This window comes from Scyliorhinus canicula, chromosome 9 (genome assembly GCF_902713615.1).
Source record: "Scyliorhinus canicula chromosome 9, sScyCan1.1, whole genome shotgun sequence".
Lineage (NCBI taxonomy): Eukaryota > Metazoa > Chordata > Chondrichthyes > Carcharhiniformes > Scyliorhinidae > Scyliorhinus > Scyliorhinus canicula.
Window position 1 is genome coordinate 5,136,049 of NC_052154.1, and position 25,781 is coordinate 5,161,829.

General features: G+C 46.9%; 1 protein-coding gene across 1 annotated transcript; it reads right to left on the bottom strand.

Annotated features, from left to right (window-relative positions):
- Positions 1 to 1,685: 1,685 nt before the first annotated feature.
- cmtm3 (CKLF-like MARVEL transmembrane domain containing 3) lies at positions 1,686 to 9,781 on the bottom strand. Its single transcript, XM_038806230.1, has 5 exons — positions 9,305 to 9,781; positions 7,923 to 8,078; positions 6,130 to 6,222; positions 5,902 to 6,025; positions 1,686 to 3,100 (listed from the first exon to the last, which is right to left on the bottom strand). Exons 1-5 carry the CDS (start codon positions 9,419 to 9,421, stop codon positions 3,066 to 3,068), a joined length of 525 nt encoding a protein of 174 aa, XP_038662158.1. The 5' UTR covers positions 9,422 to 9,781; the 3' UTR covers positions 1,686 to 3,065.
- Between the last annotated feature and the right edge of the window lie 16,000 nt (positions 9,782 to 25,781).

Here is a 25,781-nt window from a genome sequence, read left to right on the forward strand (position 1 = left end):
TAACAGCTATGCTATTTGAGATAATCAGTCGAGCTTTTAATGCCATTGAGGCTTGTTTACCCTTGCTAAAAGTGGCACATTTTCATACACAGGCACCCGTTGCGCCCTTTTTTATTGAATTATGGGGGAGCTTGTGCAGCCTTTAGTTCTCCGTTGCTTTCTCCATGTCAACACCATGGCCAATCAGAGTCAACTTACCATCGACTTGCCTTCTCAATAATTTTTGGAAATTTAGAATTCTTGTGTTTGCCCTGATGAGTGCGCGGTGAAAAGTTTCGGCAACGCTCACGTTAGCGAGATTCAAATTATGTACGGCCAAGCTGTTATCTGATTGCTATCCTGTTGATCGTGGGATCTTGCTGTGCACAGATTGGCAGCCGCGTTTCCTTCATTGCAATGGTGACTACATTCCAAAAGGCTCATCATTGGTTTAAAGGGCTTCGGGATGTTCTGGGGCGGTGAAAGGCGCCACAGAAATGAAAGTCTTTATTTCTGCATTCGCCAACCGTTTCAAACAATGAGGTCATTAATATTTGTGAATCAAATTGGAACAAGATCAGATTTTTTGTTCCCCATGTTCCATTGCTCACATCAAAACTGAAAGAGCAGAACTTTCTCATTCCTGCCCCACAAGAGCCTCACTATCTGTTGAAGTAATTTCCTCCTCCTGCCTGCTCCAATGGATAATTTTAGCAACTTATGTGTTTGTTTCTGTTCCGTCTGATGTTCGTGCTTTTTTTTTCAGCCTTTCGATTCCGAAAAATTCAAAGAGGCATATCACATCATTCACCAAACTCAATATGCTGGGGTCATGCTAATTAAACAACACTTCAAGGCAAGAGTGTTACATTGTCAAAGGTCAGCAGTAAAGGAGTGCGTCACTGTCTGAGCGTCAGTACTGAGGGAGTGCCGCACTGTCAGAGGGTCAGTACTGAGGGAGTGCCGCACTGTCAGAGGGTCAGTACTGAGGGAGTGCTGCACTGTCAGAGGGTCAGTACTGAGGGAGTGTTGCACTGTCAGAGGGTCAGTACTGAGGGAGTGCTGCACTGTCAGAGGGTCAGTACTGAGGGAGTGCTGCACTGTCAGAGGGTCAGTACTGAGGGAGTGCTGCATTGTCAGAGGGTCAGTACTGAGGGAGTGCTGCACTGTCAGAGGGTCAGTACTGAGGGAGTGCCGCACTGTCAGAGGGTCAGTACTGAGGGAGTGCCGCACTGTCAGAAGGTCAGTGCTGAGGGAGTGCTGCACTGTCAGAGGGTCAGTACTGAGGGAGTGCCGCACTGTCAGAGGGTCAGTACTGAAGGAATGCTGAATTGTCAAAGGGTCAGTACTGAGGGAGTGCTGCATTGTCAGAGGGTCAGTACTGAGGGAGTGCTGCACTGTCAGAGGGTCAGTACTGAGGGAGTGCCGCACAGTCAGAAGGTCAGTGCTGAGGGAGTGCTGCACTGTCAGAGGGTCAGTACTGAGGGAGTGCTGCACTGTCAGAAGGTCAGTGCTAAAGGAATGCTGAATTGTCAGAGGGTCAGTAGTGATGATTTATTACATTGCCAGGTGCTGTATATCTGATCTGATGCTAAATTCGGGCCCTCTCGCAGGTAGATAAAAAAGATCCCACAACTGCTCCTTTGAAGCAGAGCCAGGGTAGTTTGCCTGGGTGTTCTCGCCAATATCTATCCCAGAACAATCATAATTTTTGAAAAATGGTTTATTCAGTCATTTTATCACTTTACAATTGATGTGATCTTGCTGTGCACAAACTGATTGTCATGTTTCCAATATTACAACAGTGACTACATGTCAAAAAAAATACCTCATTAGCTTTAAACCATGCTGAGGTGGAGAGAGATGCCAAATAAATGCAGGTCCTTTCTACCTTCTTGAAGAGAGCAAACTGTGGGACTCAACAGGGGCAGGGTGTGGGGTGGGGAGGACGTGTGGCAATAAAATGTATGCCTCACCTGGAGTTCCCTTCCTGTTCCTCTCCAAATCTCCATCCTCCTTCATGCGGCATCTTCAAATTCCCTCTTTGTGCGAGGTTCTGGTCACCTGTCCTAGTGTCTGTCCAGGTGACTCAGTGTCATGTTTTTAGCATATTGCCATAAAGAATCTTGGGATCTTTGACTATGTTAAGTGTGCTATACCAAAGGCAGGTGATTGTATATTCACAATATTTTGCTTTTTGCGTGATTTGTTCAAAGTTGCGTAGACTCAGATAGAGAGCAGGTCTGGAGACGGGAGTGAAATTTGCATTGACATTCGATCAACAATTTAACGAGAACGTTCCCTGTTTAAAAATGGGATAACGGTCCGCTTCCCAGGTGCGAAGAGAGCTTGGTTCCCGTCGAAAAGGGGTCTGTGCAGCGGGAGTAAAACTCCGCGGGGAAAGGATCAAAATGCAGGATGCTGGGTTGGGGAGCGCAGGTTCTTGAACTCCGGGAGCAGGCGGCGGGAATGTCCCACAGCGATCGATCCGACAGCGCAAAGGTCGCGGTCAAAGCTCTGGAGTCGAGAGCAAAGTTGACTTTTCAGGTCGACGACCTTTCATGAGGAACTGGGAAAACTTCACGAGATGGAACAGGTTTCTTTAGGAAGCGCGGAGGCAGGGAAATGAGATGGGGGCGGCAAGTCCAAAAGGGGAAGTTGACGTTGGGCTGTCATTTTAATTCTCAGCCGCACTGACTGTAAAACGAAACCCAAGTACCTCGGAGATTGGAAATAAAAGCAGAGAATGCTCGAAAAACTCAGTGGGTTGGAGGCACCTGTGGAGAGAGAAACAGAGTTAACATTTCGAGTCTAATATGATGGAAGAAGTCATATTGGGCTCGCCGTTAACTATTTTTAGTTCAGCATCCACAGTATTTTTGCTTTGGGATAAATACCTGGCCTGCGTTCACTGTGGGTGGGATCTCTCTCTCTCTGTCTCTTCTTTTACAAAGCGGTGTTGAGCTTACATCACAAAGCATTAATACAGGCCAGTGCAAAAGTGCTTCAAATTTAATACAAAGAAATGAATGGGTGGCTAGCTGAAAAGCACTGTGTAAAGTTCTTCACCTTCTTTACACCGTGCTTCATTCGGAATCAGAATCTGCCACTTCCTCTTCACCTTGAGAGACAGGGAAAGAAACAACGGTTAGAAACATTAAGGAAAATGCTTAATTCATTCTACCTTGTAAGAGTTTGGGACGGTCAGTTAGTGAGTGAGGAAATCGTAGGACCAGGTCCTGATCTGGAGATGTGAACTCTGCTGTGATTCTCCCATGGCAGCACTGAGGGAGCCCTGCACTGACAGGGGTTCCGTCTTTCTGGTCAGATTTTAAAACCATGCCCTGCCGTCTATCCTTTCAGCACTCTACTGTTCTCTCGAGTAATAAAACCGCGGCATCTCTTGCATCTGTTGGAAGGCAGTCGGGACTTTGACTCAATGTCTCATTTTGAAAGACAGTGCCTCTGACAGTGCAGCATTCCTTCAGGACCGCACTGGGTTAGATAGAACATAGAATAGTACAGCACAGAACAGGCCCTTCGGCCCTCAATGTTGTGCCGAGCTTTGTCCGAAACCAAGATCAAACTATCCCACTCCCTGTCATTCTGGTGTGCTCCATGTGCCTATCCAATAACCGCTTGAAGGTTCCTCAAGTGTCCGACTCCACTATCACAGTAGGCAGTCCATTCCACACCCTAACCACGCTCTGAGTAAAAGAACCTACCTCGGACATCACTCCTATATCTCCCACCCTGAACCTTATAGTTATGCCCCCTTGTAACAGCTACATCCACCCGAGGAAATAGTCTCTGAACGTCCACTCTATCTATCCCCCTCATCATCTTATAAACCTCTATTAAGTCACCCCTCATCCTCCTCCGCTCCAAAGAGAAAAGCCCTAGCTCCCTCAATCTTTCCTCATAAGACCTATCCTGCAAACCAGGCAGCATCCTGGTAAATCTCCTTTGCACCTTTTCCAATGCTTCCACATCCTTCCTATAGTGAGGTGACCAGAACTGCACACAATACTCCAAATGTGGTCTTACCAGGGTCATGTACAGTTGCAGCATAACCCCGCGGCTCTTAAACTCAAGCCCCCTGTTAATAAACGCTAACACACTAGAGGCCTTCTTCACGGCTCTATCCACTTGAGTGGCAACCTTGCGAGATCTATGGACATGAACCCCAAGATCTCTCTGTTCCTCCACATTCCTCAGAACCCTGCCGTTTACCCTGTAATCCGCATTCAAATTTTTTCTACCAAAATGAATCACCTCGCACTTATCAGGGTTAAACCCCATCTGCCATTTTTCAGCCCAGCTGTGCATCCTATCAATGTCTCTTTGCAGCCTACAACAGCCCTCCACCTCATCCACTACTCCCACCAATCTTGGTGTCATCAGCAAATTTACTGACCCACCCTTCAGCCCCCTCCTCCAAGTCATTGATAAAAATCACACTTGGGGGTCTCTGGAGCGAAACTTAAAACGTCTAAATGTTTGTGACTGAATCCAACAACATAACCTCGGCAATATTGGGCTGGTAGGTGGCAAATAACATTTGAACCACATGATAAATTTAGAGTACCCAATTCATTTTTTCCAATTAAGGGGCAATTTAGCGTGGCCAATCCACCTAGCCTGCACATCTTTGGGTTGTGGGGGTGAAACCCACGCAGACACGGAGAGAATGTGCAAATTCCACACAGATAGTGACCAGGGGCCGGGATCGAACCCCGGTCCTTGGTGCCGTGAGGCAGCAGTGCTAACCACTGTGCTATCTTACCGCCCTTGTTAATGAGCATCTCTAACAAGAGAAAATCTAACCATCTTCCAAAGATGATCAACTGCATTACCATTATCGAATCTCCTACAGCTGTAGGTGTGATTATTGATCAGAAACTGAACTCGACTAGCCATGTAAGTACAGCGGCTATGAGAGCAGGTCAGAGCCTGGGACGTTTGACTCCCCAAAGCTTGTCCACTAATTTAGACGTGATGGAGTACTCTTGCCTGGATGAGTGCACTTCCAACAACACTCACGAACCACTGTGCACTGTTGCTCCACAGCTCCAGGGTTCGATTCCCGGCTTGGGTCACTGTCTGTGTTGAGTCAGCACGTTCTCCCCGTGTCTGCCTGGGCTCCCTCCGGGTGCTCCGGTTTCCTCCCACAAGTCCCGAAAGACGTGCTGTTAGTTGAATTGGACATTCTGAATTCTCCCTCCGTGTACCCGAACAGACGCCGGAGTGTAGTGACTAGGGGCTTTTCACAGTAACTTCACTGCAGTGTTAATGTAAGCCTACTTGTGACACGAATAAAGATTATTATTATCCTCCGGCATATCTGCACTCCTCCAATTCTGGCTTCTTAGACGTACTCCAGTTTTTAAATTTCTGCACAGTTGGCAGCTATGCCTTCAGCTGACATAAGAACATAAGAACTAGGAGCAGGAGTAGGCCATCTGGCCCCTCGAGCCTGCTCCGCCATTCAATGAGATCATGGCTGATCTTTTGTGGACTCAGCTCCACTTTCCGGCCCGAACACCATAACCCTTAATCCCTTTATTCTTCAAAAAACTATCTATCTTTACCTTAAAAACATGTAATGAAGGAGCCTCAACTGCTTCACTGGGCAAGGAATTCCATAGGAATTCCTGACGTTCCTGACGTTTGTCCTCAGCTCTGGAAGTCCTTCCTGAAACTCCTCCACTGTGCTCGCATCCTCTCAAAGCTTGATCAAGCTCAAGGGCACCAAACCCCTGTTGTGGCTTAGTATCAACATTTGTTTGATAATCACACCTCTGGGGCACCGTGAGATGTTTTACTTTGTTAAAGGGACTTAGCTACGTGGAAGCTGTCGGGTTGCACTAAGAGGTAGGAGGGGGAACTAACGATGAGGAGGTGCATTTGCTCTTTCCTTACCTGTGGATTTTTTGATGGTTGCAGTGTGGGTGGGCAGATCCTGGGGATTGATGAGGCTGATCAGGTGGTTGCAGATGTAGTAGAAATCGAAGGCAAACACAACAGTTGCAACGAAACCAAAGACCTTTTATTAGTAAAAGGAACACAGTAAGGTATTACCTATTTGAGACCATAGTGGGTGAAGATAAAATCTAATCTGAGTCTAACTCAAGAGGTGAAGATACTCACTCCAGCTGTTTTCGAAGATGCTGAGTTCTTTGTAATGGCGTAAATCGAGATCGCAAAGAAAACGACAGCAGCAGTTACGCATCGCAGGAAATCCTGAAGGGTTTTTTTTTGCAAAATAAAATAATTGAAGTATGTTTAAGGAAATTGCACATGAAAACAGAGTTAGAAAAATTTGACAAATGAATTTACTACGACAGTTAGTGCCAGGAATTAAACCGGGGGTCACAGGGAAGAGCATGTTAAGGTAGTGCAGTGAATGTGGAAGGTCTGGAATAGAATCATCGAAGAATCATAGATCCCTACAGTGCAGAAGGCCATTCAGCCCAACGAGTCTGCACCGACCCTCTGAAAGAGCCTACCCAGGCCCACTCCCCCACCCTATCCCTGTTACCACACCTCACCTTTAGACACGATAGGGCAATTTAGCATGGCCAATCCACCTAACCTGCACATCTTTGGACTGTGGGAGGAAACCGGAGCACCCGGAGGAAACTCGGGCAGACATGGGGAGAAAGTACAAACTCCACACAGACAGTGACCCGAGGCCAGGAATCGAACCCGGGTCCCTGACGCTGTGAGGCAGCAGAGCTAACCACTTGGTCACCGTGCCGCCCTGGCCTGTTACAATGACGATGGAGACAATATTTCTGTACTTTCACACTCTCAGGATGTTGCAAAGAACTTCACAGCCATTAAAGTAATTTTTGAAATGCAGTCCTCGTCATAATGTAGGAAACGCAAAAGCTAATTTGTGCACAGCAAGCTCCCACACACAGCAATGTGATAATGACCAGGTAATCTGTTTTAAACTGGGTGAAAGGATAAATCGTGGCTAAGACACATGAGAGAACTCCCTTGTTGGTCCAAACAGTGAGGCTCAAACAGGGCCATGATTTGAACATCTCTCCGAAAGACAGTACCTCCAGGAGTGCTGCCCTCCCTCGGTACTGCGCTGGGAGTGTCAGTCCACACCATCTGCACAAGTCTCTGGACTGGGAACTGAACCCATTGACCTTTTCAAGATTCTTGGGGGATTAGGGGATGATCTAATCGAGGTGTTTGAGATGATCCAAGGATTTGATCGGGTCGATAGATCGAAACTATTTCTTCCTGTGGGGGGAGTCCAGAGCAAAGGGGCTGGACCTGAAACTGAGAGCCAGGCCGTTCCTGGGGTGATGTCAGGGGAAGGGGAAATCTGGAACTTCCCCCCCCCCCCCCCAAAAAAACATTAAGGCTGGCGATCAACTGGACGTTTCAGAACTCAACCTGCCGGTTTTCCATTAGGTGGACACATCAAGAGTTATGGAAGCCAGGTGGAGGGCAGCACGGTGGCACAGTGGGTTAGCCCTGCTGCCTCACGGTGTTGAGGTTCAATCCCGGCTCTGGGTCACTGTCCCTGTGGAGTTTGCAGATTCTCCCCGTGTCTGCGTGGGTTTCGCCCCCACAACCCAAAAATGTGCAGAGTAGGTGGATTGGCCACGCTAAATTGCCCCTTAATTAGAAAAAATGAATTGGGCACTCTAAATTTAAAAAAATGGAAGCAAGGTGGGTGAATGGGAGTTAAGAACAGTCATGATCTCACTGATAGAATGGCCTCTCCCTCCTGTCCCTATTCTGCATTCCGGAGAGAGGATTTGAACCTATTCCGAGACGGGAGTGGTATTGGCTGAGCCAAGCTGTCATGTAGAACGTGTCCCAACGCGGAGGGTTCAGATGCGAACTGTGCCGTTACCTAATGCTAGCAGTGACTGACCAACGTTGTACATCTAGGGCTACAGAGATGTCTTACTTACGATCAATGGGCCATGGAAGCCTGGGAAATAGTCGATGTATTTTGTCACATACACGTAATAGGCGCAAAGGGCCAGCAGGAACTCGATGAGTGGAGCGGTCATGAAAGCTGCCATGGGTGATGCCAAATAACAAATGAAAATGATGAAGCTCAGAACCTGAGACGAGAGAAAGCGGAGTGAGAACGGGCTGAGGGCGCACAGGTCGCTGGCGAGTGAAATCAGTCAGTGAACATTGTCCTTAGAGTTGTCAATCAAAGTCACAACCCTCCCCAGCCCTCACTCTGCACCTGGTTAGTTATAGGATCTTGCAGCACAGAAGGAGACAATTCAGCCTATTGTGTCTGTGCTAGCTCTTTGAAAGAGCTACCCGATTAGTCCCAGCCTCTCGGTCTGTACTCTACCCAATACAAACAACCGAAGGGAAATGCTGTTTGATTCAATCAACCAATCAGGATACACCTGGGATCGCAATGGCACGTGTAAATTGTTGTGACTGTTTGAAATTTGGCATTCTTGTATTTGTCCGGATAAGGGCAGGATCAAAAGCTTCAGCAACCTGTCTCTTTTTTAGCAGTGTTCACATTCTGTATGATCAAGCAATCTTCCAGTGTTCCCGCACCCCCTTTGCATCTCTCCTCTGGCTGATCTGAACTGGGGCAGTGGTTCTATGGTGGTGGGGGGTCTTGGAGTTACAATTGTCCCGGTTCCCCAGGTGGGGGAAAGGGAGCGTTCCGCGTGCGTCCCTGCCCAGGGTTGGGAGGACAGGCTTGCGATGCCCTCTGTGGAACAACAGCCCGACGAGGACAGCCCATCCATGCTCAGACGTGAGGGGGGGGGATTGGCATTTTTTGGTGTTGAGTCAAACTGGGCGGCACGGCAGCACAATGGTTAGCTTTGTTGCTTCACAGCGCCGGGGTCCCAGGTTCGATTCCCGGCTTGGGTCACTGTCTGTGACTGTCTGCACGTTCTCCCCGTGTCTGCGTGGGTTTCCTCCGGGCGCTCCGGTTTCCTCCCACAAGGTCTGAAAGACGTGCTTGTTAGGTGAATTGGACATTCTGAATTCTCCCTCTGTGTACCCGAACAGGCGCCGGAATGTGGCGACTAGGGGATTTTCACAGTAACTTAATTGCAGTGTTAACGTAAAGCTACTTGTGACAATAATAAAGATTATTAGTAAATGGAGCTCTCTTTATATATGAAGCCTGGCCCCAGCCCAAGCAGATACCCCACCCCACCCCTTTCAATGTCTTGCTGTCAAAAGATATTCAGCTCTGGCTCCTGCCAAAATAATCTCGGTGCTCAGTGTGTTTTGTTTTGATATGGTCAGTGAAAATGCAATTACAGCAGAATGATGCAGATTACAGCAATTGCACAGGACTTACCAGCTCAGCTGCCAACAGCAACCCTTTCCGGGAAGTTAGGAAAGTTTTATCCGGGATGAGAGCGCTCAGTCCCCGCGAGGGCGATGCAGCAGCTTCCGACACCTCTGACTCCCCCATGGCTGCAGCAGATGTGGAGGAGGGAGGGAGGGAGGGAGAGAGGGGGGAAGGAGGTGTGGGTCGAGGGAAAGGAAATTAACTATTTCAGGGTTCTGTTTTTTTTTAGGGTAAAATATAAGCACTTTTTTTGAAAAAAAAGGGGGGAGCTTCAGCGGGAAACGGAAATCAGTAAGTTTGCGGAAACTTGGGATCCTCCAATCTGAGACAATGGGGCCACTGCAGCGAGAGAGAGAAAATCCTCCGGACAGACAGGAAATAAAATGAACCAACACAATGAGAGAGATTCTCAAAACCCCGGGCAATTGTTTTTCAACTTTGCATCCAAAAATAATGTAGAAAAAAAAGTTCTTGAAACTTTGCAACAAAGCCTTTTGTAAAAGAGAAACTTTGCAAAAGTTTTGCCAATGAATAAAAAAAGCTATGAAAAAAACCCTTCTTTCCAAAAATCTTCGGAGATAATCAATCGCAGAGAGCAGCTAGTGCATCACATTATTTTTTGCAGCAAATTCTGTTCTGCAAAAGTTATGAAAGTTCTGCAAAAATCTTCACGACGAACTTTGTAAAATAGCTTTGCAGACAAAAAAGTCTGAAGAATTTCGCAAAGTTCAATTTCCACATTTAAATCCGCTGCAAAACGGGAAACTCTTGTGTTTCATGCAAAACTTTTGCAGCTGCAAACTTTTAATTCTCATTCAAACTTCTCGGCAAGTTCGGAAAGTTCTGGGGTTTGAAACGTGAGCTCAGTTCAGCAGCTGTCGGGCTGCAAGGTTGCAGGAGCCAGCCAGCCCATCGCTCAAGATGCTGTGAACATTGTCATTTCCTGTGACATTCAGCATAGTATGAGCAGATCGGGCAGAGAGAACGAGTTATTGAACAAGATTCAGCAGCAGAGGTCTCTCTTGCCTTAGGAGGGCAGAGTGGGCCTCAGTTCTCAGGAGCTGGCACCTGTGCCAATGCAGCATGCCCTCGATGGTGTACTGGGGGTGTAAACAGGGTAATGTGCCCAGGTCTCTGAGGTGGGACTGATGTAGAACATAGAACGTAGAACACTACAGCGCAGTACGGGCCCTTCGGCCCTCGATGTTGCGCCGACCTGTGAAACCATCTGAAGCCTATCTGACCTACACTATTACATTTTCATCCATATGTCTATCCAGTGACCACTTAAATGCCCTTAAAGTTGGCGAGTCTACTACTGTTGCAGGCAGGGCGTTCCACACCCCTACTACTCTCTGAGTAAAGAAACTGCCTCTGATATCTGTCCTATATCTACCACCCCTCAATTTAAAGCTATGTCCCCTCGTGTTGGTCATCACCATCCGAGGAAAAAGACTTTCACTGTCCACCCTATCTAACCCTCTGACTATCTTATATGTCTCTATTAAGTCACCTCTCAGCCTTCTCCTCTCTAACGAAAACAACCTCAATTCCCTGAGCCTTTCCTCGTAAGACCTTCCCTCCATACCAGGCAACATCCTAGTAAATCTCCTCTGAACCCTTTCCAAAGCTTCCACATCCTTCCTATAATGTGGTGACCAGAACTGCACGCAATACTCCAGGTGCGGCCGCACCAGAGTTATGTACAGCTGCAGCATGACCTTGTGGTTCCGAAACTCAATCCCCCTGCTTATAAAGGCTAGCACACCATATGCCTTCTTAACAGCCCTATTAACCTGGGTGGCAACTTTCAGGGATTTATGTACCTGGATGCCGAGATCTCTCTGTTCATCTACACTACCAAGAATCTTGCCATTAGCCCAGTACTCTGCATTCCTGTTACTCCTTCCAAAGTGAACCACCTCACACTTTTCCGCATTAAACTCCATCTGCCACCTCTCAGCCCAGCTCTGCAGCTTATCTATGTCCCTCTGTATCCTATAACATCCTTCAGCACTATCCACAACTCCACTGACCTTTGTGTCATCTGCAAATTTACTAACCCATCCTTCTACACCCTCTTCCAGGTCATTTATAAAAATGACAAACAGCAGTGGCCCCAAATGTATGAGGTATGATGTTTGAGGCAAGATTGAATCGGTTAGGATTGTATCTGCTGGAGTTTAGAAGAATGAGGGGGATCTCATAGAAACCTATAGGCGGAGTAGATGTGAAGGGCTGAATGGCCTCCGCCTGCTCCTATTTTCTGTGTTTCCTTGTTAACAAAAATAAGCTATTGTGAATTTGTCCAACACTGAACATCATAAGGTGAGAGTGACAGATGGTTAAAAGGGTTAAGATTTTGAAGCACTTCACGGTTGAGCTTTTAACTATTATCCAAAAGAACAGCCTAACTTCCATCTCTCTATGTCTCAATCACTACTGCTCGTATATCTGTGTCAATCTCCCTACCTACCTTTGCAACTCTAATTGTACTTTGATATAGGAGAGAACTGAAGTTGGGGGAAGACAAACAATATTGGCAGGCAGGTACACTCTAATCTTATACTCGAACAATTGGATTGGATTGGATTTGTTTATTGTCACGTGTACCGAGGTACAGCGAAAAGTATTTTTCTGCAAGCAGCTCAACAGATCATTCAATACATGGGAAGAAAAGGGAATTAAACAAAATTCAAGAAAATACATAATAGGGCTACACAAGATAAACAATGTAACTACATAAGCATTGGCATTGGATGAAGCATACAGGGTGTAGTGTTAATGAGGTCAGTCAATAAGAGGGTCATTTAGGAGTCTGGTGACAGTGGGGAAGAAGCTGTTTTTGAGTCTGTTCGTACGTGTTCTCAGACTTCTGAATCTCCTGCCCGATGGAAGAAGTTGGAAAAGTGAGTAAGCCGGGTGGGAGGGATCGTTGATTATGCTGCCCGCTTTCCCCCGGCAGCGGGAGGTGTAGATGGAGTCCATGGGTGGGAGGCAGGTTTGTGTGATGGACTGGGCGGTATTCACGACTCTCTGAAGTTCCTTGTGGTCCTGGGCCGAGCAGTTGCCATACCAGGCTGTGATACAGCCCAATAGGATGCTTTCTATAGTGCATCTGTAAAAGTTGGTAAGGGTTAATGTGGACATGCCGAATTTCCTTAGTCTCCTGAGGCAGTATAGGCGCTGTTGTGCTTTCTTGGTGATAGCGTCGACGTGGGTGGACCAGGACAGATTTTTGGAGATGTGCACCCCTAGGAATTTGAAACTGCTAACCATCTCCACCTCGGCCCCATTGATGCTGACAGGGGTGTGTACAGTACTTTGCTTCCTGGTCAATGACCAGCTCTTTAGTTTTGCCGGCATTGAGGGAGAGATTGTTGTCGTTACACCACTCCACTAGGTTCTCTATTTCTCAATATTTCTGCAACATAGTTCGAACACGGCCACAGAACTAATCAGCTACCCAGTCCTTTATTTTTATGCTCCCTTCACCCACTTAATCCTGGCCATCACGTGGGGTTCCTGCCCTCTTTATTCAGGCTCAGGCTGGGCGGTTGAAATGTTTAACTCCGGACCAGATTGACTGCACTAAATTTAGATGTGTCCCATCTGGGGTGCCCTCTGCTGGTGGCAACTGACAAAACAGACAAATCAGTCCTCACAACTAATTGATTATCATAGATTATCATAGAATTTACAGTGCAGAAGGAGGCCATTCGGCCCATCGAGTCTGCACCGGCTCTTGGAAAGAGCACCCTACCCAAGGTCAACACCTCCACCCTATCCCCATAACCCAGTAACCCCACCCAACACTAAGGGCAATTTTGGACACTAAGGGCAATTTATCATGGCCAATCCACCTAACCTGCACATCTTTGGGCTGTGGGGGGAAACCAGAGCACCCGGAGGAAACCCACGCACACACGGGGAGGATGTGCAGACTCCGCACAGACAGTGACCCAAGCCGGAATCAAACCTGGGACCCTGGAGCTGTGAAGCAATTGTGCTATCCACAATGCTACCGTGCTGCCCCACAATGCTACCGTGCTGATCTCGGATCTTTTATTTAACTCACTTAAGACTTCAGTTATGTGTTTATTTAAACAGTAAGTTTCATGACTCACAACATGAACTATAAAATACTACCCAGTAGAGAGAACTTGGCCAGGTTTACTCTGGAGGGTGTGCGCTGTGAGCCTCCAAATTCAGGGTCCTGTCTTACGATTGATGAGCCCAGAGATATCGCTGTTGAATCTCAGAAGTCCCTGCTAGTTGATAATGTATTAGCTTGTAGTTTATAGTTCATTCATATAAACAAATCCGGTGCCCACGGGCCATATTCGTCCTTGAGAGAGCCTTGCTCTCGCTGTTCCAAAACAAAGTGTTAACAAAACGAAACAAAACTCTCAATTTTTCATCCAGATTTTGTAAATCCAAAGTGTGAACAGTGGTCATTCCTGTACCCTGCAAGGTTGCCGCATCATTTACCAGATCCCTCTTTCTAATACTCTCTTTTCCCATCATCCCCGACTCCTTGGCCGAACAAATATTTTAGTCTGTCGGTTGTATAACCTCTTGATCTGGGCTGGACACCAATCCGGGCATCCTGTTCTTGCAATATTTAAAACTACTGGTACTGCTTCATGGTGTATATTATCATCCAGTGTTTTCCCAATATCCCTCAAGACAACACCATTTATAGACATTCAGCGGGTGGGGCAGGGGTTGTAGAAAGTGAGGTTGTGTGGACTATGGTCTGGGACGTTGTTGGTTCTGAAAACCCATCCCACTTTATAAACACTATTGTGATCGCATACCGGACCTGTGGGAACATTTTCTAAAGTCCGGTCCTGCTTTTCCTATTAGCTTTAGGGTCAGCCCATCCATATTAAACCTCTGATGACCAAAGCAGGCACCTGGTCCAGGTGTTAGCTGAGATAATTAGCTGTTCTGACCATTCCATGGGCATGAGTTCGGGAAATTCGAAAGGACAATTTCTACAGTTTTCTATTTAATGGGACCTTAATGGTTGTATCTACGTCTACATTAGAACACCAAGTAAGAACTTTGCCAGGTTTGTTGACTTTCATATGCTGTGTCTGTAATGGTCTATGGATTTGATGGCCTCTAACCACTGATGTTTACTCGGTTACTGCTTCCCGAGACCCGGATATTGTGACGTAATTTCCATCAATGGTTATCTCCGTCAATGCTATTGCTCCACCAGTCCCGTGAGTCACGACATTCATAATCACCAAGTATGTTTCCCAGTCCATCTTTTCGTACCTATTATTGAGATCAAGATTGTTGATGCTCTTGTTTACAGTTTTCATCTTGCTAGCCAATCGGCCAAAATGTCTCCTTCACTGGGATCCTGTCGGACTAATCGGCTCCCTGTTCCCTCTTTTTCTTTCTCAACCTGGGGTATCTCCTTTGAGATTTTGCCTTTTGGCAAGCCTGTCACCTGATTAACCGTAGTGCCTGCAGACCCTCCATTCTCTACTAGGGGAGGATCGGAAAGTGGAACTACATCTCCCTCACCCACATCTACCAACACATGGTGCTGGTAATTGCCCTGAGAGTTAAATAGCTTTAACTGGTTTACATGTAACCATCTGGTTTTACCAGCGTCTAACAAGACTTTGTACACCGAGGGACCTGATTTGTCTACTACAGAAAGTGGCCCACTACATTTAGGGGAGAAAAATGTTCCAGGTTGATGAATTTGGAGCATGACTTTATTCCCAATCTCACACATCGCAGGCTTGACCTTACTTAATCTGCTTCACTGCCCTTCTTCTGTCCCACTTTAACTGCAGTGGCTATATGAGCGGCTTGGATAGTATTCCTCAATTGTTGTGCAGCTAATTCGCGACGGACAGCTGTCAATTCTGGCTTGATGACACATCTGATCCCAACAAGGGTCCCCCCCCCCCCCCCCCCCCCCCCCCCCCCCCCCCCCCCCCCCCCCCCCCCCCCCCCCCATGGGACGCCTGTCACCAGGACATGGGGAGTGAAACCTCCTGAGCGAGATACGGTCTCACGTGCTACCTTTGGGACGAAGGGCAGAACGGCATTCCAAGTACAGCTATTTTGTTCTCTGTATCATGTTTTACAAAGTTAGTTTCATCCTTTCCATTACACTGCTGGACTGTGAGGGATAGACTATGTGGAAGTTCTGTTTTAGTCCCAATGGGGTCATCCCATTCTGCATCACCTGAGCAGGGACATTAGTTCCTTTGTCTGATTCAATGTTCCGGGGGAGTCCCTATCTAGTGAACACCTTCTGTACCAACATATCGGCTCTTACCTCTGTCGTGTGCGGCCTGGTAGGGAATGCACCAGTCCATTTACTAAAGGTATCAATGATGACCAGAATGTATCTGTAACCCTCCCCCCCCTTATATGGTGGCAAGGGGCCCACAAAGTCTGTTTGCACCATAGATCTGTGCGGGCAGCATAATCAAAGACCCCTCCCACCCGGCTTACTCACTCTTCCAACTTCTTCCATCGGGCAGGAGATTCAGAAGTCTGAGAACACGCACGAACAGACTCAAAAACAGCTTCTTCCCCACTGTCACCAGACTCCTAAACGACCCTCTTATGGACTGACCTCATTAACACTACACCCTGTATGCTTCACCCGATGCCGGTGTTATGTAGTTACATTGTATACCATGTGTTGCCCTATTATGTATTTTCTCTTATTTCGTTTTCTTTTCATGTACTGAATGATCTGTTGAGCTGCTTGCAGAAAAATACTTTTCACTGTACCTCGGTACACGTGACAATAAACAAATCCAAATCCGAGACCTTCTGTCCTTAAGGATCAGACCGTCCTTTATCTCTGTGCTAGCTTTCCATTTTTAAAAGATGCTGGAAACATTCCATCCCTGATCTGTTTCAAATCCTCATCTGCTTTCTGTGCCTCAAACAAAAACATTTTTAAAAAAAGGGTGGGGGTAGAGCCCGGCCTCCCTGATCCGAGCCTTGGTGCCCCTGGCTCCCCCCCCCCCCCCCCCTTTTGATTTAGCACGAAAGGTTTCTTGGGATCGTCCGCTATCAAGATCCAACATGTGCTGCTTTGTAACTGGGATTGTCCGTGTGGAAGGTAGATGTTCCGATTCTCTAAACTGTAGTGTCACAGCCTTGGAGCATTAGTGCCCACAGACGGTTAGCGGAGACCTCTCGACTTCCTTCCCTTTGCCGTATTCTTGTGCGGCTTCGTCCAGTCCACCCCAATCTACCACAGCTGTTTTATCCGACAACTCCAAAGGTGCACATCACAGCTCTCCAGAACTCGGAGTTGCCACTTCACTTTATTTTTCTCGTGCTGCCATTTGTGGTCAGTGGTTTGATGTTGAAAGGGTTTACTCGTTTGATGCAATACTTTTACGGTTACTTGTGAATTGGCACATCTCTGATTCAAACTTTTAATTTCTCTGGCGTCATGTGAGAGTACTTTTAAGAAATGGGTGTTTATAAATGAGTGTGTATATAAATATCTGTAGTGAAAGTACCTTTAAGAAATGGGTGTTTATGAATGGGTGTGAATATAAATATCTGTAGTGAGAGTACCTTTAAGAAATGAGTGTTTATCAGTGCTGTCAGAGTATGGGTGGAGCTGGGCTGTCTGTCAGCTTTTTACTTTCGTTTTAGGCTGTTTGCTGCAGGGTGTGCTTTAGTTTTGTTTTCAGTGTTGGAGCTGAAGCCAGACAGAGCAGGTGCACTGTTGATCTCTCTGCCATGAAAAGACTATCTCTTGATCATTTGGTGAATTCAGAATTATAAATGTTCTCAGTAGTGAATGTAAACCTAATGTGCTTATGTTGAAAGGTGTTTCTTTTGTCTTCTGGATGTTGTTTGGGAAGTTATTAAGGATTACTTAGTGTTGTAGTCTTTGGGGGTTGTATTTGAATTAATGGTTGCTAAGATGTTCACTGTATGCTTTAAAAAGGTTAACTTAAGTTCATAGAATTAACATTGTTTTTCTTTAAAAAATACTTTTCCATTTCTGCTGTACCACACCTGTAGAGTGGGCCGTGTGCTCCCCATACCACAATCTATTAAAAGTTGTGGGTCAGGTGAACTCCATGATACACTTTGGGGTTCTCTAAACCCTGGCCCATAATACTGGGTTGAGCTTTTCTCACTAACAGCTTGCTCCTTTTCCACATAAGCTTTCTCAGTTTCTGTTTGGAATTGGCTCGCATGTACCAAATTCACCTGATTCTTTCGTGCCTCTGTAATTAAAGGGATCTCGCAGCTTTCAACTTTTGTTTTAACATTTCTATCTCCATTTCTTTTAACTTTTGCATGTAGATAAGTATTGCTATAGCTGTCTCACATTTGGACACACGTTTTCCAAACTCTGGGTGGGCTTCTGCCCTCTGTCACTGTCCGACGGGTCCCAAGACCTTTAATTTTCTCCCCAAATTGTCTATCCACTTGGGAAATTCACAGTTTAGATATTCCCTGAGCTTCCCATTCTGGCTGAAATTCAGCCATTTCACAGAACTCAGTTAATCAACGCAATGCTGTGGCCTTGGCCTCGGCTCCTCCCTCTGCGACTGGATCCCCTCAACACCGGTGCCCCACAAGGCTGTGTCCTCAGCTCCCTACTATACTCCTTGTACACCTATGACTGTGCGGCCAAATTCCCCTCCAACTCGATTCTCAAATTTGCTGATGACACCACTGTAGTGGGTCAGATCTCAAACAATGACGAGACAGAGTATAGGAATGAGACAGAGAATCTGGTGAACTGGTGCGATGACAATAATCTCTCCCTCAATGTCAACAAAATGTAGGAGATTATCATCGACTTTAGGAAGCGTAGTGGAGAACATGCTCCTGTCTATATCAATGGGAACGAAGTAGAAAGGGTCGTGAGCTTCAAGTTTTTACGTATACAGATCACCAACAGTCTGTCCTGGTCCCCCCATGCCGACACTATAGTTAAGAAAGCCCACCAACGACTCTACTTTCTCAGAAGACTGAGGAAATTTGTCATGTCAGCTACGACTCTCACCAACTTCTACAGATGCACCATGGAAAGCATTCTTTCTGGTTGTATCATGGCTTGGTATGGATCCTGCTCTGCCCTAGACTGCAGGAAAATACAAAAGGTCGTGAATGTAGCACAATCCATCACGCAAACCAGCCTCCCATCCATTGACTCTATCTACAATTCCCGCTGCCTCAGAAAGGCAGCCAGCATAATTAAGGGCCCCACGCACCCCGGACATACTCTCTTCCACCTTCTTCCATCAGGAAAAAGATACCAAAGTTTGAGGTCACGTACCAACCGACTCAAGAACAGCTTCTTCCCTACTGCCATCAGACTTTTGAATGGACCTACCTCGTATTAAGTTGATCTTTTCTCTACACCTTGCTATCACTGTAACATTATATTATGCAGTCTCTCCTTCCTTCCCTATGTACAGTATGCATTGTTTGTACAGCATGCAAGAAACAATACTTTTCACTGTATACTAATACATGTGACAATAATAAATCAAATCAAACAGTAATTGACCGTTCTGAGGGTCCGGCGTCGATATTCACAGAGTGGAAGAGAAGAGAGCGTCTCTCCTTAATCCTTTCAAACACCTTCCCAGGTACCTGTGTCGCTAACTTCCTGTCCGGTCTCTGCTCGTCAAGGCACTTGAGGTTTGCTGAACACCCCCCAAGGCTGATTATTGGAGGTTACCCTTGCTGTGAACCGTTAATCACTCTAATCTTTTACTCGAACAATATTTCTGCAACATAGTTCGAACACGGCCACAGAACTAATCGGCTACCCAGTCCTTTATTTTTATGCTCCCTTCACCCACTTAATCCTGGCCATCACGTGGGGTTCCTGCCCTCTTTATTCAGGCTCAGGCTGGGCGGTTGAAATGTTTAACTCCGGACCAGATTGACTGCACTAAATTTAGATGTGTCCCATCTGGGGTGCCCTCTGCTGGTGGCAACTGACAAAACAGACAAATCAGTCCTCACAACTAATTGATCTCGGTCGGATCTTTAATTTAACCCACTTAAGACTTCAGTTATGTGCTTATTTAAACAGTTACATAAGTTTCATGACTCGCAACATGAACGATAAAATACTACCCAGTAGAGAGAACTTGGCCAGGCTCAGTCTGGAGGGTGTGCGCTGAGAGCTCCCAAATTCAGGGTCCTGCCTTCCGATTGATGAGCCCAGGGATATCGCTGTTGAATCTCAGAAGTCCCTGCTAAGTTTTAGGCTGCAGGTCATAGTTCATTCATATGAACAATCTGGCGGCCCACACACCTTATTCGTCCTTGGGAGAGCCTGGCTCTCGCTGTTCCAAAACAAAGTGTTAGCAGCAAAATGTCCAGTTGTGAGCCGCCGTCATTCTGTCTGTTCCCATGAAATTCATTCTGCAGAGAGTTACAGTTTTTCACACAGATGCAAATCTGTTGGCCTCTTTTACCATCATGCCTCATTTATGTGTTTAAATAAGCACATCACTGAAGTCTTAACAATGTTGGCCATCCTTCCTACTCTGTGAAGAGGACATTGTAGAACTTCAAAAGGACATAGACAAATTGGTGGAATGGGCAGCTAAGTTCAATGCAGACAAGTGTGAGGAGATCCATCTTCATAAGAAGGACGTGGTCAGACAATATAAAATAAGGGCCAAAATCCTTAAGGGGGGGGTGCAGGTCCAGAGGGACCTGGTTGTATATGTGTAGAAATCACTGAAAGTGGCAGGACAGGTGGAAAGAGCGGTTAATAAAATATCTGGGTGGCCTAGTAGTTAGCACAACGGCCTCACGGCGCTGAGGTCCCAGGTTCGATCCCGGCTCTGGGTCACTGTCCGTGTGGAGTTTGCACATTCTCCCCGTGTCTGCATGGGTTTCGCCCCCACAACCCAAAAATGTGCAGAGTAGGTGGATTGGACACGCTAAATTGCCCCTTAATTGAAAAAAATAATTGGGTAATCTAAATTTATATTTAAAAAAAAAAAAATTTCTGGTATCCTCCTGCTTTATTAATAGGGGCAGAGAGTACAAGAACGAGGAGGTTATGCTGAACTTATACCAGACACTAGGTAGACCTCAGCTGGGATATTGTGCAGAGTTCTGCACGCCAACACTATGGGAAGGATGTGAACACATTGGGGAGAGAGCAGGAAAGGTTTACAAGAATGGTTCCGGGAATGAGAAACTTCAGCGATGAGGAGAGATTGGAGAGGCTGGGACTGTTCTTGTCTGAGAGAAGAAGGTTAAGAGGAGATTTGATGGAGATGTTCAAAATCATGAGGGGACTGGTCAGAGTAGACGGGGAGAAAATGTCCCCGTTTGGAAAAGGATCCAGAACGAGAGGGCCACAGATTTAAAGTGATTGGCAAAAGAAGCAAATGTGATGTGAGAAAAAACCTTTTCACACAGTGAGTGGTTGGCCAAATGGGGTCCTTGTGCGTCAGAACAATTCTGTGATTTTCCATAGCTTGGGAGCCTCCACTGCCGTAGACAACAAAATTCACCATCGCCTCCCATGCATCAGCTCAGCCTTCAGTCGTCTGGGGAAAAGAGCATTTGAGGACCAGGATCTCAAACCAACACAGTCTACCAGGCAGGAGCGGTCACCGTGCTCCTGATGCTTGGAGGACTTGTACAGACTGCAGCAGCCACCTGAAATCACCTCCAAGCTGGACAGTGCTTTCCTCCCCTCAGCCAACAAGCATAGCGTCAAGACACTAATTACCCAAAACCAGCTTTACTGGATAGGACACGTTGTTCAACTGCCTGGCACCAGGTTCCTGCTCTGTTCACATCTCAGTCACACACCAGTCTCCCAGGAGGACGGTGGAAACACTTTAGGGATGTCCATCCTGAAGATCATACACGCCCACCCGCTCATAGGAGACCCTGGCTTGTGACCAACCGTAATGGAGAGGGTTAATTCAGGGAGGGAGTGTGCACATCGAGAGCCTTTGCGGGGAACACGTGGAGGCGAAGTCGAGGCATCGGAGGGAGTGCAGAAACCTCCAAACGCCTCATCTGCACAACCCTTCTAACACCACCTGCCTCCCCAACCCCCCCCCCCCCCTCAATGTGGCCGAACCTGCACGTCACACATCTCATCAAAATGGAAGCTTCACCCTCAATCCCGAGGGTCTGCTGAAGGGGATGGGAAGGGACCAAAATTACTTTGGAAAGAGGGCAGATCTTCAACCCAGGTCTTCATTTCTACTGGTCATCATAAATAAAATAGAACTAAAGCCCCCTCTGGTGGTGGAATGGGTGAGGTGCTAAACTAGAAGGACTGGAACAGGAGGAGGCCATTCAGCCCCTCCAATCTGCTCTGCTATTGAATTAGATCACACGCCAATCCATTTTTCTGGCTTTGACCCCTCGGTAACTTCACTTGACATCAAAATCTATCCATTATTTGTCTTTAAAGTCTGATTTGAACCTCCTCTAGCAACTGGGGGTGAAAGTTCCAGATTTTTCACTATTGTTTATGTGAAGATGTGTTTCCTGGATTCAATAATAATAATAATAGTCATCTTTATTAGTGTCACAAGTAAATACCCAAGCTGTAATTTGAAGGTTTCCATTTTTCCTTTTACCATTTTATATCTGGACTAACGAGGTCTGGATTACTGATCAAGAAACGTTGGGCCCAGGGCAGCACGGTGGCGCAGTGGTTAGCACTGCTGCCTCACGGCGACAAAGTCCCAGGTTCGATCACGGCTCTGGGTCACTGTCCATGTGGAGTCTGCACATTCTCCCCACGTTTGCGTGGGTTTCACCCCCACAACCCAAAAAGATGTGCAGGGTAGGTGGATTGGCCACGCTAAATTGCCCCTTAATTGGAAAAAAATGAATTTGGTACTCTAAATTTATTTTTTTTAAAAGAAACATTGGGCCCGATTTTAACTCTGAATGGGTTTTGACTGAGTTACGACTGGGTCCATCGGGAAAGATTTTAACTCATTCAAAACCATTCCACTTGCAAAGTGTTAAATCAGGAACATTCATTCAAACTCCACCCTGACGGATAGGAAATTGGAGTTCCTTGTATAACGTTGGGAATTAAGGGCGCGATTCAGTGGCCTTGTCGTGGATGGGAAAGCGATGGGATTGGTGCCCTCCCTACATTACGTGTCGCCGCTCATGGGAAACATGTCCACTGGGGAACATAAAATCCAGCCCAATGTTTCTTCTTGTCGAGGAATCCAGAGCTAGGGGTCACAGTCTAAACATGAGGGGTCTCCCATTTAAGATGAAGATGAAGCAGAATCTATTTTCTCAGGAAGTCAGTCATCTTTTCCAATTCACTACTCTAGAAGCACCGGAGGTTGTGTTGTTGACTATATTCAAGGCTGAGTTGGACAAGTTTTTCATCTTCGAGGGACTCGAGGGTTATGGATTGGCAGAAAGGTGAGATTAAGGCTACAATCCAATCAGGCATGATTTTATTGAATGGTGAAGTAGGCTTGAAGGGCCGAATGGCCTACTCCTATTTTTCTGATCTGACATAGACATATTCACCAAATCATAGCCTCCAGCCCAATGTCTTCTATCACCATCCCTGGGAATATCCTGTCTCCCTGAAGGATATAGTTGTTGGACAGGGTCTGCAGCAGATGGTGAGAGAACCACTAAGAGGAAAATCTTGACCTTGTCCTAGCAAAGTACCTGTTGCGGATCCATCTGTCCATGACAGTATCGGCAGGCGTGACCACCGCACAGCCCTTATAGAGCCTTCACATTGAGGATACTCTCCATCGTGTTGTGTGGCATTACCACCGTGCTAAATGGGATAAATTCAGAACAGATCTTGCAACTCCAGACTGGGCATCCATGAGGCGCTGTGGGCCATCAGCAGCAGCAGAATTGTATTCAACCACAATCTGCACCCTCATGGCCCGGCATACCCCCCACTCTCCTTCCCTCCCAGCCAGGGGACCAATCCTGGTTTCATGAAGAGTGCAGGAGAGCAGGTGTGGAATACCTTCTGGAAAGAGAGAGAATACTTCCAGGAGTGGCATCTACCTCAAAGTTGGGTAAGCAAACCTTCAGGAATGGAAGATTGATCTCTGCTCTAAGCAAAAACCCAGGAGGGCGTTAAAAACTTTGTTGAAACTAAAATTTGAATCCTTTCATTTATTGTTGATGGGATAAATGGCTGTTTGTCATTCAAGGATTATCCAATTGGATAAGCAAAAGTCTGATCCCTTTCTGATTGGTTGGCAGGCGATACATTCCCAGTTTGGACAGACTGGGTGGCCAACGGCTGGTGTGCGTGGAGGTGAGGCTTTGAACACAGGAGGTCATGTGATAAAATCGCCAGGAATACATCCTACCAGAGGGCCCGGGCCAACCATGTACATACGTTCTAGTCCTGTCTGAAATTGGAGAAGTTTTGGGGCTTTCTTCGGCATGTTGGCAATCTTGCACCTGGACTTTGAGCCCAGGCCTCCTCGGGGCCATATTTGGGGTATTGGGCCTGTCAGGCAGCAGACGGGGGGGGGGGGGGGTGGATGTTTTAGCCTTCGCCTCGCTGATTGCTCGCAGGTGGGTTCTGTGGGGTGGAGGTCAGCCCCTCCACCCTGTGCCTCAGTGTGGCTGTGGGACTTGATGGAGTTCCTGCATCTTGGGGTTATCTTCACTCCAGCCGTTGGCCACCCAGTATGTCCAAACTGGGAATGTATCGCCTGCCACCCAATCAGAAAGGGAACAGACTTTTGCTTATCCAATTGGATAATCCTTGAATGACAAACAGCCATTTATCCCATCAACAATAAATGAAAGGATTCAAATTTTAGTTTCAACAAAGTTTTTAACGCCCTCCTGGGTTTTTGCTTAGAGCAGAGATCAATCTTCCATTCCTGAAGGTTTGCTTACCCAACTTTGAGGTAGATGCCACTCCTGGAAGTATTCTCTCTCTTTCCAGAAGGTATTCCACACCTGCTCTCCTGCACTCTTCATAAAACCAGGAGGGGTTCAATAAGGGATGGAGTCTGTTTACGCTTTACTTTAAAGAGAGTTGGTCACCGTCAGCTGCTGGTTGGGGTGGGTGGGGGGATACTTTCTGTGTGGCATGTGTATTAGTTGGTAGTGGGGGGAGGGGGGTGGGGGGGTCTTCTGTTATCCTTTCCACTTTGTGTTGATTTGTTTTATGTGTAAAATTAAAAAATACAAATAAAAATATTTTCTTATAAAAAGGGGATACAACCTACCAGAATTGGCAACCCTATGTCACCGTTGAGGGAATTGATGTCAGTGGGGAGGAGACAAGTGATTTGCCACGGGGTAAATCAGTCAAACTTGCTGTTGCAGTTTGTCCTCCAGTTGTGTGTGAATGTTGGGTGCGTGCTGAATGAGGTACAACTGTGATGTTCACCTTCAGTCCAAACACTTCGGGGATTAGCCATATAAGGAGGGCGAAAACTGAGGGAATGATTTAACAATAAGTAAAAGTGTCAGGCATGGCATCCTTGCCTGTGTCAGGGGGTTGTGGGGCTCATGTCCTGCTCTAGAAACTTTTTTAAAAATAGGTTTTGATTTTCTTCTTTCCAATTAAGGGGCAATTTAGCCTGGCCAATCCACCTACCCTGCACATCTTTTGGGTTGTGAGGGTGAAACCCACGCAGACACGGGGAGAACGTGCAAACGCCACACGGGCAGTGATCCAGGGCCGGGATCGAACCCAGGTACTCGGCGCCGTGAGGCAACAGGGCTAACCACTGCGCCCCCGCCGTGCCGCCCTTCGGCTCCAGGAACCTTTGAGCATGAAATCCAGGCCAACGCTTCCAGTGCGTTGAACGCTGCACTGTCCGAGTTTCCAGCTTTCACAGGAGACGTTAAGTCGAGGCTCCTGAATGCTGTCTCAGGCGGACAGGAAAGATCCCATGGCCAGTATACCGAAGAGGAGCTGGGAAGATCGGCATGGCGTCCTGGACAATGTTTACACCTCAATCGGCATCAGGCAAACAGAAGGAGTGCGACTTTTCAGCCGTTCTCGCTGCTAGGATCCTCTGGTCCCATCAACGGTGCGCACCCCCCCCCCATTGTGCATTGATGTTCGTGGGATCTTCCTTTCTCAAATTTTTTTTTTTACAAATTTAGAGTGCCCAATTTATTTTGTCCAATTAAGGGGCAATTTAGCGTGGCCAATCCACCGAAACCGCACATCTTTGGGTTGTGGGACGAAACCCACGCAGACACGGGGAGAATGTGCAAACCCCTCACGGACAGTGACCCAGAGCCGGGATCGAACCTGGGACCTCAGCGCCGTGAGGCCGCAGTGCTAACCACTGCGCCACCGTGCTGCCCCTTGCCTCTTCACAAAATTGGCTGCTGCCTTTAATGTAACTGCAGCAGCACTAAAGAAGCGTTGCACTGACTCTAAAGTGCTTTGGGACCCGGAGGTTTGGAAAGGTGCTATAGAAATGCAAGTCTTTTTCTTTCTCCAAATGCAGAATAATACAACAAAAGC